The following is a 12,174-nucleotide window of genomic DNA, read 5'->3' as shown; positions in this document are numbered from 1 at the left end:
GCTCTGAAAGCAGTGCCTCCTATTTTATTCTGTCAGCTCAGGATGTCAGAGGCTGATGTTGGTGGTATGGCAGTTGAAGTTGAACCTTCCTGCCAGTAACCCATTACGTGTTGTTGCTGTGAGACAGATGGCAGCAGAGGGGCAATCTGACAAAATGGTGTCTGACACGGAAATGCATATGGTACAAAGATGTGGCATTGAATTCTTGCATGTGGAAAAAATGACACCCGTTGAAATCCATTGACGCTTGCTGAACATTCATGGAAGTCAGACAGTGGATGTGAGCACAGTGAGGCGGTGGGTGGTGCATTTTAGCAGTGGTGACAACAACGTGGAAGTCAAGCTGTGTTCCAGACAGCCATGCAGATTTTCTATGAGTGTGGTATGCAGACTCTTGTTCATTGCTGTTGAAAATGCGTTGCTAATGGTGGTGACCATGTTGAAAAAATTTTTAGTAGCTGAGAATTTGCTCTATCAAACAGTGTTATTGTGCTCTTTGTATCTGTGGTAGTTTCCATGGAAATAAATAGGAGACATTACTCTCAGAGCGACGTATGTATGTTGAATTGGTAATGACTGTTAAGTAAGCTTCATGAAAATACTGGATCACTTCAACGTTACAGAATTTTGTATTTGCATTTTGTATAATTATTTTTAAACTCACATTAAATAACCTTGTATGAAGTCTGAGCATCTCAAATAGGCTTATTTTGTTGTAGTAGACATATGACATACGGTGTCTGAATGTTCATCTTAATGAATGTCTGCCCTTGTCTCGCAGGTGAAGGTCTTGCACAATCAGCTTGTCCTGTTCCACAATGCTATTGCAGCGTACTTCGCTGGGAATCAAAAGCAGCTTGAACAGACACTTAAACAGTTTCACATCAAATTGAAAACTCCTGGAGCAGATGCTCCATCCTGGCTTGAAGAACAGTAATCAAAGAAGAGGACCCAATGTTAACCTAAAATCTTTAATAAGAATTAAGGGTTGGGGTTGGAGGACTGTTATAGTGATTCTTGCACAGAGAGCTTTACTTTTTTTTTTCCCTTTTATGACATTGGAAAACTGAATTTGTTGGGAAAATGGGTAACTTTAAGGTAACTAAACATAATTTCTATCATTTCAAATACAGAGCACTCATTTTGTATGTGAAGGCTGGTGGTTACTTCTGTAGCTGGGATGGGGGGCGAGGGAGGGATGGGAAAAAAAAACTATATGGATTTGCACTGACAAATTATGTTTGTGATTTCTGGTTATTTTGGTGGCTAGTCAGAATATTTCCAAATGGAGATTTACGTGATTTGTACCAACATCTGGTATTTTATAGACAAATATAAAAACATCTTTAATAATTTTCATATGACTTTTAAAAAGGAGAGAGTTAAAAGAATATTTTGCAAATTAATAATATAAGGCTGGTATGCAGTACATGCATATAAGGCAGCAGTAGCGGTTGGCTCTGACTAGTGGAATTGCAGCAGATGCCTTTTTAAAAGATGTACCTTTCCATTGTAGAGATAAAAAACAAAAAAACACTAAAGCAGGAATCACTGTCAGTCTGAGGATTTTAAGCACACATCTTTGCTTTGCACCAAGTGGTTTGCTGAGTGAAGCCAACCATACGATATACTAATCTCATTTAAAATTTTACTTTATGGGAAAAGAAAAAACAACCATACTAGCCTTAAATCACAGGTATGTGCCTTTTTATAAGATAATATTTTCAACCAGTGTACATAATGCAAAAACCCTTTCATGTAACGGTTGTCAGTTCCAACATGGGAAAGGAGACTGTATAAATGCTGTTTGTTTGTACACTTAGAGAAAGTAAAAGCTTTAGTTGACCTTCATGGACCGATAGTTTTGAGTGAGGAAGTTGGGCCAGTATGATTTTTCTGTTTAATTGAAAAGCATACTTCAGTAATGAGAGCGATGTGGAAGATACTTCTTTTTAATTTCTCTGTCTGTAGTGTAGTTCTTCCTCAAATGTAAAATTCTGTCATTTTTATCATATCCATTTTAAATTCAGTTTATTGGAGTCCTCATTTGCACGTTACATTGCTTTGTGTTCTATGAAGTAAAATTGAAATACTTCAGATACGTTATTTACAACTGTGTGGATTGTATGATTTATGTACTGTATGTTCAAATGCCTTTCAGCTGACATTCTTAAAGTAACAGAATTGTAATGTAACTGTAAATCAAACTTTTTAATCATTCCTCATTAAATTCTTGGCCTGACAGTCTTCTTTATGTTTTGATTCTGTCAGAATCTCTTGTAATAGTTAATTTACATTCCCCAGAATGTATATCCTCTGTGAATTTTGTATTCATATTAAAGATGTTTGCAGCCAAACTTCTTTGACTTGTGATGGTTAAGAGCACAACCCAGCTTCTGCAGCAAGAGCTCTATATTTGAGTTACCAGAAATTATTGGGTAGGGATGTAAGTCAGTAGGTTATAACAGCAATATTGTTCTTTTATTTTAGAATGGTTTAATAGCATGCAAGTTGAAGTTGAATGCAAACTCAAGGAAACAAATCCTTCAGTATTCTTGATTTTTAAACTTACAAAGATAACTTCATCGTATTTTACAGCTTAAATGAAGCTGCAAGTTTTCAGTTTTCTCTGAATCTTGGCGTGTGTATGGTATGATGGTACAAGCAAGAAGTTAACTGCATGATTGTACAGCTCAGATGGAAAGTGCAGATAGCAGCATCGGTGATGAATGCAAACCTATTGATTACAATTGAAATATCAGCCCTCAGTACATTGTAGGAAAGACATATATAGGGGGATATATAGGGATCACGTGCTTTTGGTTTCTTTGAAAGATTAACGGTGGCTTAAAACTGCTGGAGTCTCTTCACCTGGAAGAAAAGGTCGGAAAAGAGAAATTACTCACTAAAATCAGTTTAGTGTTTAATACCAGAGATAACGAAGAATGATTTCCGTTTTGCTCACTAAAGCAATTTTTAACTGATGGCCTCAGAGAGGAGAATCCTGTGTTCAGTTGGTGGATAAATAAGGTACAAGCAACTTCCTTTTATAGTATGTGAATGGAGGTGAAGAAAGTTCAAATATATTATTTTGTATGAATTCTACAAACTGTTTTTCTACTCCAATGTGCAAATAAAATGCTCGTTAGCATACTTCATGCTTTATCAAGCCCTTACAAAGACCTCTGACTGCAAAGGGTATCTACAGTTATGTTTAAAGAGAAGTCTATGCAAGCAGAGCTCAGTAACACTACTATCGTTAAAGTAACAGCTTGATTCCAATCTTTTTAACAGATTCTCCCAACAACTTTATCTCTGTTCTGTCTCTGCTTCAAAAAATGATCAAAGTAATATAAAAACAAGGCTAAACATCCTCCTCACCTTCTCTGTTTTGAACTGAACTGGAGGCATGTTCAGTACATCTTCTCTGCTTATCTGCCCCAGCTCCTTACTGTGGTGTTAGAATGATAAAGTATCATTATTCAGCATTCCATATCTGCAATTACCTTCAGATTTTTGTCTGGTTATCTTTTTCATGCTGCATACTTGATAAGGAGGTTGTACCAGTCACTGTTTTCTTCATTAGTTGTTAATCTTTTCATGTTTTGTGATCACCCTTACCCTAAATTTATCCTGCTACTGGGAGGAAAGTTTTGTGAAATTGATTTTTTTTTTTTCTGTGATATGTACAGAGGTGACTTGGCTGTTTTACTTTTCTCTGTTCATCTTGTTACTTGTCTTTGTAGGTGTAGATCACAGCTGCCATTATGGCTGTGATAACCTATCTGAAGGGCGGGGATCTGACAGAGAACAGAATAAACCTGAAACAAACGTTCTGTTGGAGTTTCTTACTGTTGGATGCAGTGTAAATGCATTGGCTCAGTCAGGAACAGTTCTGCTATCCACAGTGTGCTCCTATTTAATTGTACTCAACAAATGGTATGTCCTACTGTGCTAATTAAAATAGTAATTACACACCTTTATGCCTTTTAAAGAATATTGAATGTTGTAAATTCAAGTACTTGAGAATTCAATAGGACTAAAAACAAGCGTTGCCTGTTCAGTCTTGATTTGCCTTTCTTACCTATATGTATGCATCATGCTGGTTTTATAGTGATAGTTTTTGTTTTAAGAGGTTAAGTTATCATGATCATTAATTTTGAAACCAAATAGAATATGGTTTCCATGCATCTGAAGTGTGGCAATTGGCTTTCTCTCCTGCTTTTGTCCAGGCACAGTAGAATTGAGGGCTTGTAGCGAAGGTAACTACCTCGTTTGTTCAGTGGTATGAATTCTGTTCTTACAGCTAGATCAGTTTAATCACAAAATTCATCTTCAGCCTATAGCATTAGAAGCTCTATGCTCTGAAGGAGCACAGGGCTTACACAAGACTTTTTCTCCTCTAATAAAAAAGCGATGCATTAAAGTACCTAAGACATCTTGAGAACTGTCTTGAGTATTCTATTTAACAGGTAATTTTAAAATACTGACACTGGGACTTGTGTTTGGAGTGCGCCAGCCCATCACAATGCTATCTGTTCTAGGGAGGTGCGTTTGCTGCTTATTATAGGTGGGGCTCTCTGGTCTACCTGCTATTAAAGTTGCCCAATGCTTCCTACTGTGACGACCTGTTCTCGGCTGCTTGCAACTCTGAATTTTAGCCATGTGGGCAGAACTTTTGCAGGCTCTGTGTTTACATTTTTCTTGGGGGGGATTTTAAACTTAATTTGCTAACATTGTGTTTTAGAAAAGCTGGGAGAAAATATCCCGCAGGATAAAGGAAAGTTAAGGATTTAACTGCATGTCTGGCCAACCTCTTAATGCCCTGCTGGCGAGGCCTCGAGCTCTCGAGGAAGGTCAGCGCTGGCTGTGAGCGGGGCAGCAGCTCACCCTGCCACGGGGGGGCTGGGCTTCGTGTCTGGAAGCTGCGAGGGGCTGAAGGCAGCTCTCACGTGCGGCCTTCCGCCGCCATCGGCGGCAGCAGCGCTCAAGAAGGACGGTACAGCCGCATGGATGTGCTTTTGTGCTCCCGGCTCCGCTCCCCGGCCCTGCCAGAGTTCCTACGCTCCTCGCAGCCCGGCGCTTCCTGCCCGCGTGCGGATGGCAGCGGCCCGGCTCCCCAGCGGTCCCCGCTCCCCCTCAGCCGGGCGGGACGCAGCAGCCCGGCCGCGCTGTCACCTGCCGCGGCCCCGCCCGCGCGCGCGTGCGCGCAACCCCGCCCGCTGCCCTCGGCTGCGCTCCGGCGGCGCGATGCGAGGAGACGGCGGCGGGGCCGGCTGCGTGCTGCCGCCCGGCGGAGGTGAGCGGGCCGGGGCCTCGCGGCGGGGCGGGGGGCTCCGCGCTGCCTCCTTGCCGCGGTTCCGAGGCTGCGGCGCGGGGGCGGCCGTTGAGCGGGGCGGGGTGCCGGGTGCCGGCGGGCGGCGCTGCGCGGCCGCGGGGGCGAGGGCGGCGCCGGGCCCGGCCGTTGGGGCAGGGCGAGAGGGAGCGGCGGGCGCGGGGCGCCTCGGGGTGCCGCAGCCGTCCTACGTCCTTCCGTCCGAACAGCTCTCCGCGCCGCCGCTCCGTGCTCCGGCACCTCGGCACCGAGTAAGGGCGTCCTCGGGCAGCGGGGTTCCGCGCGCGGTCTCGGCCTCCTCCTAGGAATAGGGTGAGCGAAGCGGCTGGGAGCGGGAATCCATCCTTTTTATTACCAATAAAGAGGAGCTGGAGCCGCGCCCCCTGACGAAGCCCTGGCGGGGGGGGCGCTTCCCGGCCACGCAGAGCCGCGTGCCGCGCTCGGGCCGCGCGGTGCCGGCGGTGCGGCGCGGAGTCCCGCGGTGCCGGGCGCCCCGCCGCCCCACCTGCGCGCCCCTGCCTGCCCACGCGCGGCTCGGCCGCCGCCGCCTTCTTAAGAAGCGAATTGCTTCGGTCTTCTGATCCGAGGAGAAAGTTGTTCCCACGGCGCGTTTTCCAAGTTAGATGAGGTTGCCTGAAACAATGAAACGAAATGCTGCTTTTATGCCAAATACGGGCACGGTTGGGAAGTGCTGTGGCTCCTCGGGCTGCTTTGGATAACAAGCACCGAAGAGGTAGAGAAGCGTAATTGAGAGCTCTCAAACGTTTGGTCTCGGGTGCCTTTCTTCCCTTCGATCTGAAGGACGCGAAGGGGACCCTCGGCAGGCAGCTCTGCAGAGCTCCGTGCCCGCCGTGGCTGGCACCTGCAGAGCGCCGTCCTGCCACCCGCGTCTCTGCCTGAAGGCACGGCGGGGTGCCGCTGTGTGTGCCGTGCCTCCGGAGCTGCCTTCCCTCTGCCGCGTCCCGTTCCCTGCTCCGGGCTGGCAGCTGCCTCACCTAAAGCGGAGCAAGGCTTGAAAACAGCTTTCCTGCTTTATCAGCCTTCGCATCTAGGTCGGGATGTTTTCCTGCCTGATGTACTCCTCTCCTTGCGCTAGGAATGTCCCTCGTTAACTCCGCAGCGCTCGGGCTGAGATCGGTCCCTTTCCATGGGGCTGCCTCTGCACGGGCGCGGGGATGGTGATTCAGCCCTCCGGCCCGACTTCCTCGGGGTTTGAGCCCTTTCTCCTCGAGATTTGTTGGAAATTTCCAAATCAGGCTCCCACACGTTGCCCGGGGGCATGGCAGGTCTGCCTGTCTCTCTCTTTTCTTTTTTTTTTTTCCTCTTAAATACGTGGGAACTGGAGTTAGGAATTAATAACTGTTGAATGCAGCTTTGTGTCAGTGGAAGACAGTGGATACGTGTTGCGTCCCGAAGTGAATTAAGAAAAGTTTTTCCAAGTTGAGTATTTCTTTAAATTAATGCAATGGTTAATTGCTCCGAGTGGTTAATTTCTTTCCAGCACCTTGCACCTGTGTTTTCATGCCTCTGTACCTCTGTGATGATGAAGCTGGGAGGAGAGGAATGAGCACAGAGCTCTGTAATAGCAGCTGGATATTAATGCTAATTTGAATTTGAAACCCTCTATCCTGCTCTGCTTTCTTTGTGGCTCTTCCCCTTTTTACCCTGCCATTAAAATGCTTTCCATCATTCCTATGGTTTAAACGTCACGCGGCTTCCATATGAGGTGAAAAAAGATGAGAAAATCCGAGGCGAGAAAGTGGAGTCCATTGCATTTTTGAGGAGAAAAAGTGAAGCGGATCGTTTTGTGTCAATTTCCATTGGCTTCAGAGAAGCTGTGCGTAGCTGAGGCCTTTGCAGATCAAGAGAGAATTTGCCCCGAGGGCTGTTTCGGTACCTGGCTCTGTTTGCTCATGAGCACCCTAATGATGGATCTCTGGCAGAAATAGCAAAGGTTTTCGTCACCATTATCGGATGTCAAATTGATCGGGACTGCCATTAGCTCCTCGTGAGCACCGCTCAGTAGACACGTAGCCAAACCGCTGCCAGACCTCTGTGCTGGTGCCAGGGCATGACTTCAGCTTTTTCTGGCGAGTTTTCTGTGATTGCTTTGTGCTCAGCGACTTTCCTTGTCCGGGTCTATCTCAGTTTCCATTGTGAGACATCTTGTTTTGGTTCATTTCGTTTTTTAGTAAATCCTCAAATGTTTTTGAGCTAACTTGAATGTTTTCATAAAACATCCTTCGTTAGTCTGCGTATGAAATCTTGTCATTTTTCTCTGAAAGGCATAAGGGAAGCGAAGCTGGCAGGTGCAGCTTGTCAGGATTGTGCCTTTTACAGAAGTTGGATTCTTACTTGAGAGTTTACTGCCATCGGCAGTATCTTTGTTTGGTAGGTGGCAGTGTGAGAAAACCGCTCAGAACGGTTGTTATTCCTGTTCTGCTGCTTCGAGAGGGAACCTAGACATGTAAAACCCTTGCCAGCTGTGGAAAGCTCTGGTGCTGGGCAGTTCTTTCTCTGCTTACTGCACTCGCTCTGGCAACCTGGGTGCTGAAATCAGCAATGAGGGGCAACTTTGTCAAGCTGATGGCTATCCTGCCTGATTTGTGCCGTGTTTTCGGTGCGGCGGGCAGCATGCAGTCACTGACCCAACTTCCCTGTTCGTTGCTGCAGGCTGTGAAGATGCTCCGCCAGCAGAGTAGCGTGTGAAGCAGTGTGACCCATGCTTCAGGCAGCCCCGCGGAAGTAGCGCTCTCTCCTCCCGGAGAGGCCTAACATGCATGTTATGAATTGTCTCTCCCTGGCCAATGACAAGGAGAATGGAGCTCTCTCGGTGGCGGCAGGATTGATGAGCGAGGACCCGCCGGCCGCCTCCCCGCCACCCCCGCCGCCATGCCCCCCAGCAGAGGCACCCCCTGCTCCGCCGCTGCCCCCACCGCCCCCTCCGCTGCCAGGGCCCGGCCTGCCGCTGCACCCGCAGCTGACCAACGGGCACGACAGCCACAGCAGGAAGAAACGGATGCGGAGTTTCTTCTGGAAAACCATCCCTGAGGAACAGGTCCGGGGCAAAACCAATATCTGGACGATTGCTGCAAGGCCACAGTACCAGATCGACACTAAGACAATCGAGGAGCTCTTTGGGCAGCAGGAGGAAACCAAGCCGCCAGACCCGAGGAGCCGGTCATTAAAAGCTTCGTTTAAAGAGACTAAAGAGGAGGTAAGAACCAAAGAAAAATCTCTTTTGCACAGTGATGTATGTAACGCCATATCTGGTGTGAATTCCGTCTGGCCTTTCTGTTGTACTTCGTTCTTACTGCAAATGTGTTGTGGTTTGAAGGGAAGGGGAACAACAGGGAGGACCAACTCTATTCTTGGTGGCACAGATCTGTTTTTCAGAGTGCCAACTGCTTTTTTTTTAATTGTAACTGGGTAAGTGCTGCCGTCTGGTCTCTTGTTTAAGTATATGGAAGTGAAAGGAGCTGAAGGTGCTTTATTTAATTTTTTTGGAGAGCTCTTGAGCTTTTGGTGTGAAATGTGTGTGTTGCAGTCTTTCTCTTCAGCTCTTCATAGAATCATTAAGGCTCGAAAATACCTCTTAGATCATCTAGTCCTGTCCTCAACCCATCACCATCATGCCCACTAACCACGTCCCTCAGCGCCCAGATGGCACTTCCACAATGGCTGTTGCACAGTCAAATGCAAAAGTATGAGGCGGGAGGGAGGAGAGTCCAATGGCAAGGGTTAATGTTATGTGTACTGTATATGTCAAGGGGGGAAGTACTGAAATGACAACAAGGAAATAAAACGTAATGCAGTGGTTAAGGGAATTTGCTATCTAATTGGGATAATTGTAAAGTTTCAACTTTCATAAATGTAGCCCTCCTGCTAGCGAATGCCTTATTGCATCTACTGTGCTTTTTTAGGACTCAGAAGTAACCTTGACTTTGCAGTGTGACCAGAAGACTGCTTTCTGGTCTGGTAGGGAGGGCTGTATTCCCAATGCTTGCTGTTCAAATGCTCCACAGTGTGCTGAGAAGTGACTTTTCTAGCTCCCAAATCCTGACTTAAGGGCAGCCTCTTTGTGAAGGCTGAGCCAGATTGTCTCAAGTGATCTTTCTGCAAAGTAATTGGGGAATAGAAATGTAGATTTAATCACAGATGTGTGTCTCTATGCATGTTTGCTTATAAACAGAGAGCAGAGGGCACAGGGTTAATAGGCATGACAGTTTTTAGTGAAAAAATAGGGCCTGCAAGTGGATGGTATCTTGCAGAATTTGGAAGACAGCAAAATAATCAGTAAGGGTTAGGTGAGAACTTGGTGTGCTGATGGTGTTCCGGTTGTACACAATGATAATAGGAGATTTAAGCAGGCGTGTGTACTGCAGCCTCTGCAACCCTGACATCAGGAAGAGGTAATTGTGGCCATCACCAGAGGTAGTCATTAGCCCGCGTGCGGTGCTCAAGATGTGTGCATCTTGGAGTCAGACTGCGGTGAGTGGACTTCCTGCACTGCATGTGGATGCACATCCATCCACGGGTGCTTGCTGTGAAGCACCTGCCCCCATCCAGGGCTGACATGTGCTGAAGATCTATATTAGAAATGATAATAAATTTCATTAACTGAACGTGGCCTCTGGTGTACAGTAGGTGGAGGCAGAGAAAACCCCAGTGTGCTCCAGAACTTGTGTACATCTTGAAGCTGGGGGTTCCCTGGGGAGAGTTAGAGGAAAAAATTACAGGTCTGCAAAATATGTGCTTTCCGTGGATGTGGTTTCCAAGGTAGGACCCCATGGAGCCAGACCCCTGCCTTGTTACAAGTTAATGCCTTTCTGCACGCATCCGGAGCTGATGCAGGGGACTCAGGCATGCATGTGGCTTGATGCCTGCCTGGCCCATCACAGGGCTGCTGCTGGCAGATGGCAGGCAGAGAGGCAGAGGATTTGCCTCTCGGCGCTGATTGCGCTGCTAAAGTGACAGAGTGCTCAGCTCCCTTGTTGAGCATGCCACAACAGCGTGTCTGACAGCGATGAGCAATGCCTCGAGTGTTAATGGGCTTTGCAGTGCTAGCAGCTTAGTAAGGAGGGAAGGAGATAATCCCGAAGAGCCATGTGTCACAGCAAGTGTGGAAGCACAGCTATGCAACAGCTTGCGTGTTACTGCGGCCATCATTCAGCACCACTATGGAGATTGGAGCAGACACTTGTGATTTATGTCATCTGGCAGTGCTACGGTGGTGACCCTGGGCTCACTGGGAAGCTGGGAAGGAGCTGAGGTGTGTGTGGCATCAGTGTGATCTTGTGGGCAGAGTAGGAGGTGGTGGTTCTTCTGTGGGTTGTGTCACTGGCCTGACAAGGGAAGGTGGGGGAGTTGTTTTGTGTCTCAGCACCTCTCGTCATTTTGTGTAAAACACAGTTGATTTTAGAGAGTGCTTTATGGTCTAGCAACAAAAAATGTTCTTCAGAGATCAAGAAGGGATGTCTTTAAACTAAAAGAGGGGAGGTTTAGATTAAATGTTAGGAGAAAGTTCATCAGAGGACTGTGAGGTCCTGGCACAGCTGCCCAGAGAAGCTGTGGTGCCCCATTGCTGGAGCTGCTCAAGGCCAGGCTGGATGGGGCTGGAGCTGGTGGGGGGAAGTCCTGCCCATGGCCATGGGTGAGCTTTGAGGTCCCTTCCAACCTAAGCCATTCTGCGATTAGTCTAGTTGCCATATTATGTCAACAGCAAATTTTCACATGCCTAAATTGAAGACTTCTCGGTTTCAAACCTGAAGAATATCTGTCCAGCATGATGCACCTGTGTGTGGGCAGAACCTTTGCTCCCCTGGCTCCTTGCTCTCTGTACAGCAGTGTCTCTTCAGAGGGAGCGGTGAAGATGGACTCTGCAGTCAGTGCTGAGGGTTCCCCTGGAGACAGAAGGGAAATGCGTTTCGTGCCTCCTGCAGAGAAGTCATGCAACTGTGGGCAGTTCTGGAAGAAGCCTTCTCTTGTAGGACTTTACAGAACTGCATGTCCTTTTAGTTCCTGACTCCCTAGTGCTTTACACAGGCAGATGCGGTACCTACTTCAGGTTTTGGAGTTCTGGAGGCTCAGTACTAAACATCATCATTATAACAGAAGCCTCTTTGAGATTTGAGACTCACTCCTACAACACACTCTTTCCTTTCCATAAACAAGCTTTCCCCAAACCCTTAGGAGATTAATTAACATGTTTCCGTAAGTAAGAGCTTAATTTGCCCCTATGGTTTCACGTAATTTGAGTCTGAAAAACAGGGGATGTAGAATAATGTTTACACACCAACTGCAAATTACTTTCCCCACGGTTGGGAGCAGTGCAGCACCTGCTTTCCCAGGTTGCAGCCAGCCTGGCAGCGGGGAGCAGGAGGGCTGGTGGCCACCCAGTGAGCTGCACTGCCCTGCGCCAGCCCTCAGCTCCAGTTCCTCATCTGTGTGCTGCCTTTGGTCATCGTTGGGCCCTCTGTGAACTGGTCTGCTGCTCGGTACCATACTCTTGGGGATTTTTGTTTGTTTTCTACTGGAACATATTTCTGCTGTTTTAGTGTGATTTGGTGGCTTGCAGAAGGGTCCCGTGAGCTGCAGAGCCTGGGTGCTGGCACTGGCACTGAAGGTGTGTATGAGAAGGAGATAGGAGTAGACTTTCTCAGAAGCTGAGGTCATGTTTGAAGGGTAAAAAGGACTTGGGAGGAAACAACGTGCGGGCAGCTTTCTGCAAGGACAAATTGAAATGGACGTTCGGTGGGGAAGCTTCTAAACCTGGCAGGCAGCATGGTGCTGTGGAACATGAGTGGAAAGTGCTGTGCTTTTGTGCACAGATAGGAGCA

General features: G+C 47.2%; 2 protein-coding genes and 1 long non-coding RNA gene across 9 annotated transcripts in view; 2 read left to right on the top strand and 1 right to left on the bottom strand.

Annotated features, from left to right (window-relative positions):
- The window catches only part of ARFIP1 (ARF interacting protein 1), a 38,469-nt gene extending 35,316 nt beyond the window's left edge, over positions 1 to 3,153 (top strand). For all 4 annotated transcript variants that reach the window (XM_031612167.2, XM_031612168.2, XM_031612166.2 and 1 more), the window contains one exon: positions 782 to 3,153. In XM_031612167.2, the coding sequence (XP_031468027.1) occupies positions 782 to 937 (156 nt within the window). In that variant the 3' untranslated portion in view covers positions 938 to 3,153. The remainder of the gene's footprint in view (positions 1 to 781) is intronic.
- On the bottom strand, positions 2,794 to 5,139 carry LOC116241620 (uncharacterized). The gene is made up of 3 exons (XR_016465739.1): positions 4,815 to 5,139; positions 3,382 to 3,451; positions 2,794 to 2,871 (listed from the first exon to the last, which is right to left on the bottom strand). It is a non-coding gene; the product is annotated as an uncharacterized LOC116241620 (long non-coding RNA).
- Positions 5,140 to 5,208: 69 nt separating this feature from the next.
- The window catches only part of FHDC1 (FH2 domain containing 1), a 35,392-nt gene continuing 28,426 nt past the window's right edge, over positions 5,209 to 12,174 (top strand). The window contains exons 1-2 of one of the 4 annotated variants that reach the window (XM_090138506.1): positions 5,209 to 5,299; positions 8,009 to 8,552. In XM_090138506.1, coding sequence (XP_089994632.1) covers positions 8,112 to 8,552 — 441 coding nt within the window. In that variant the 5' untranslated portion in view covers positions 5,209 to 5,299; positions 8,009 to 8,111. Of the gene's footprint in view, positions 5,300 to 5,449; positions 5,648 to 5,933; positions 6,069 to 8,008; positions 8,553 to 12,174 lie in introns of those variants that run through there. The other 3 variants (XM_090138507.1, XM_090138505.1, XM_090138508.1) reach the window with 3 other exon arrangements.

This window comes from Phasianus colchicus, chromosome 4, assembly GCF_987193195.1.
Source record: "Phasianus colchicus chromosome 4, bPhaCol1.hap1.1, whole genome shotgun sequence".
Classification (NCBI taxonomy): domain Eukaryota; kingdom Metazoa; phylum Chordata; class Aves; order Galliformes; family Phasianidae; genus Phasianus; species Phasianus colchicus.
The sequence above is the reverse complement of the archived record's forward strand: the minus strand, read 5'-3'. Positions and strand labels throughout refer to the sequence as shown.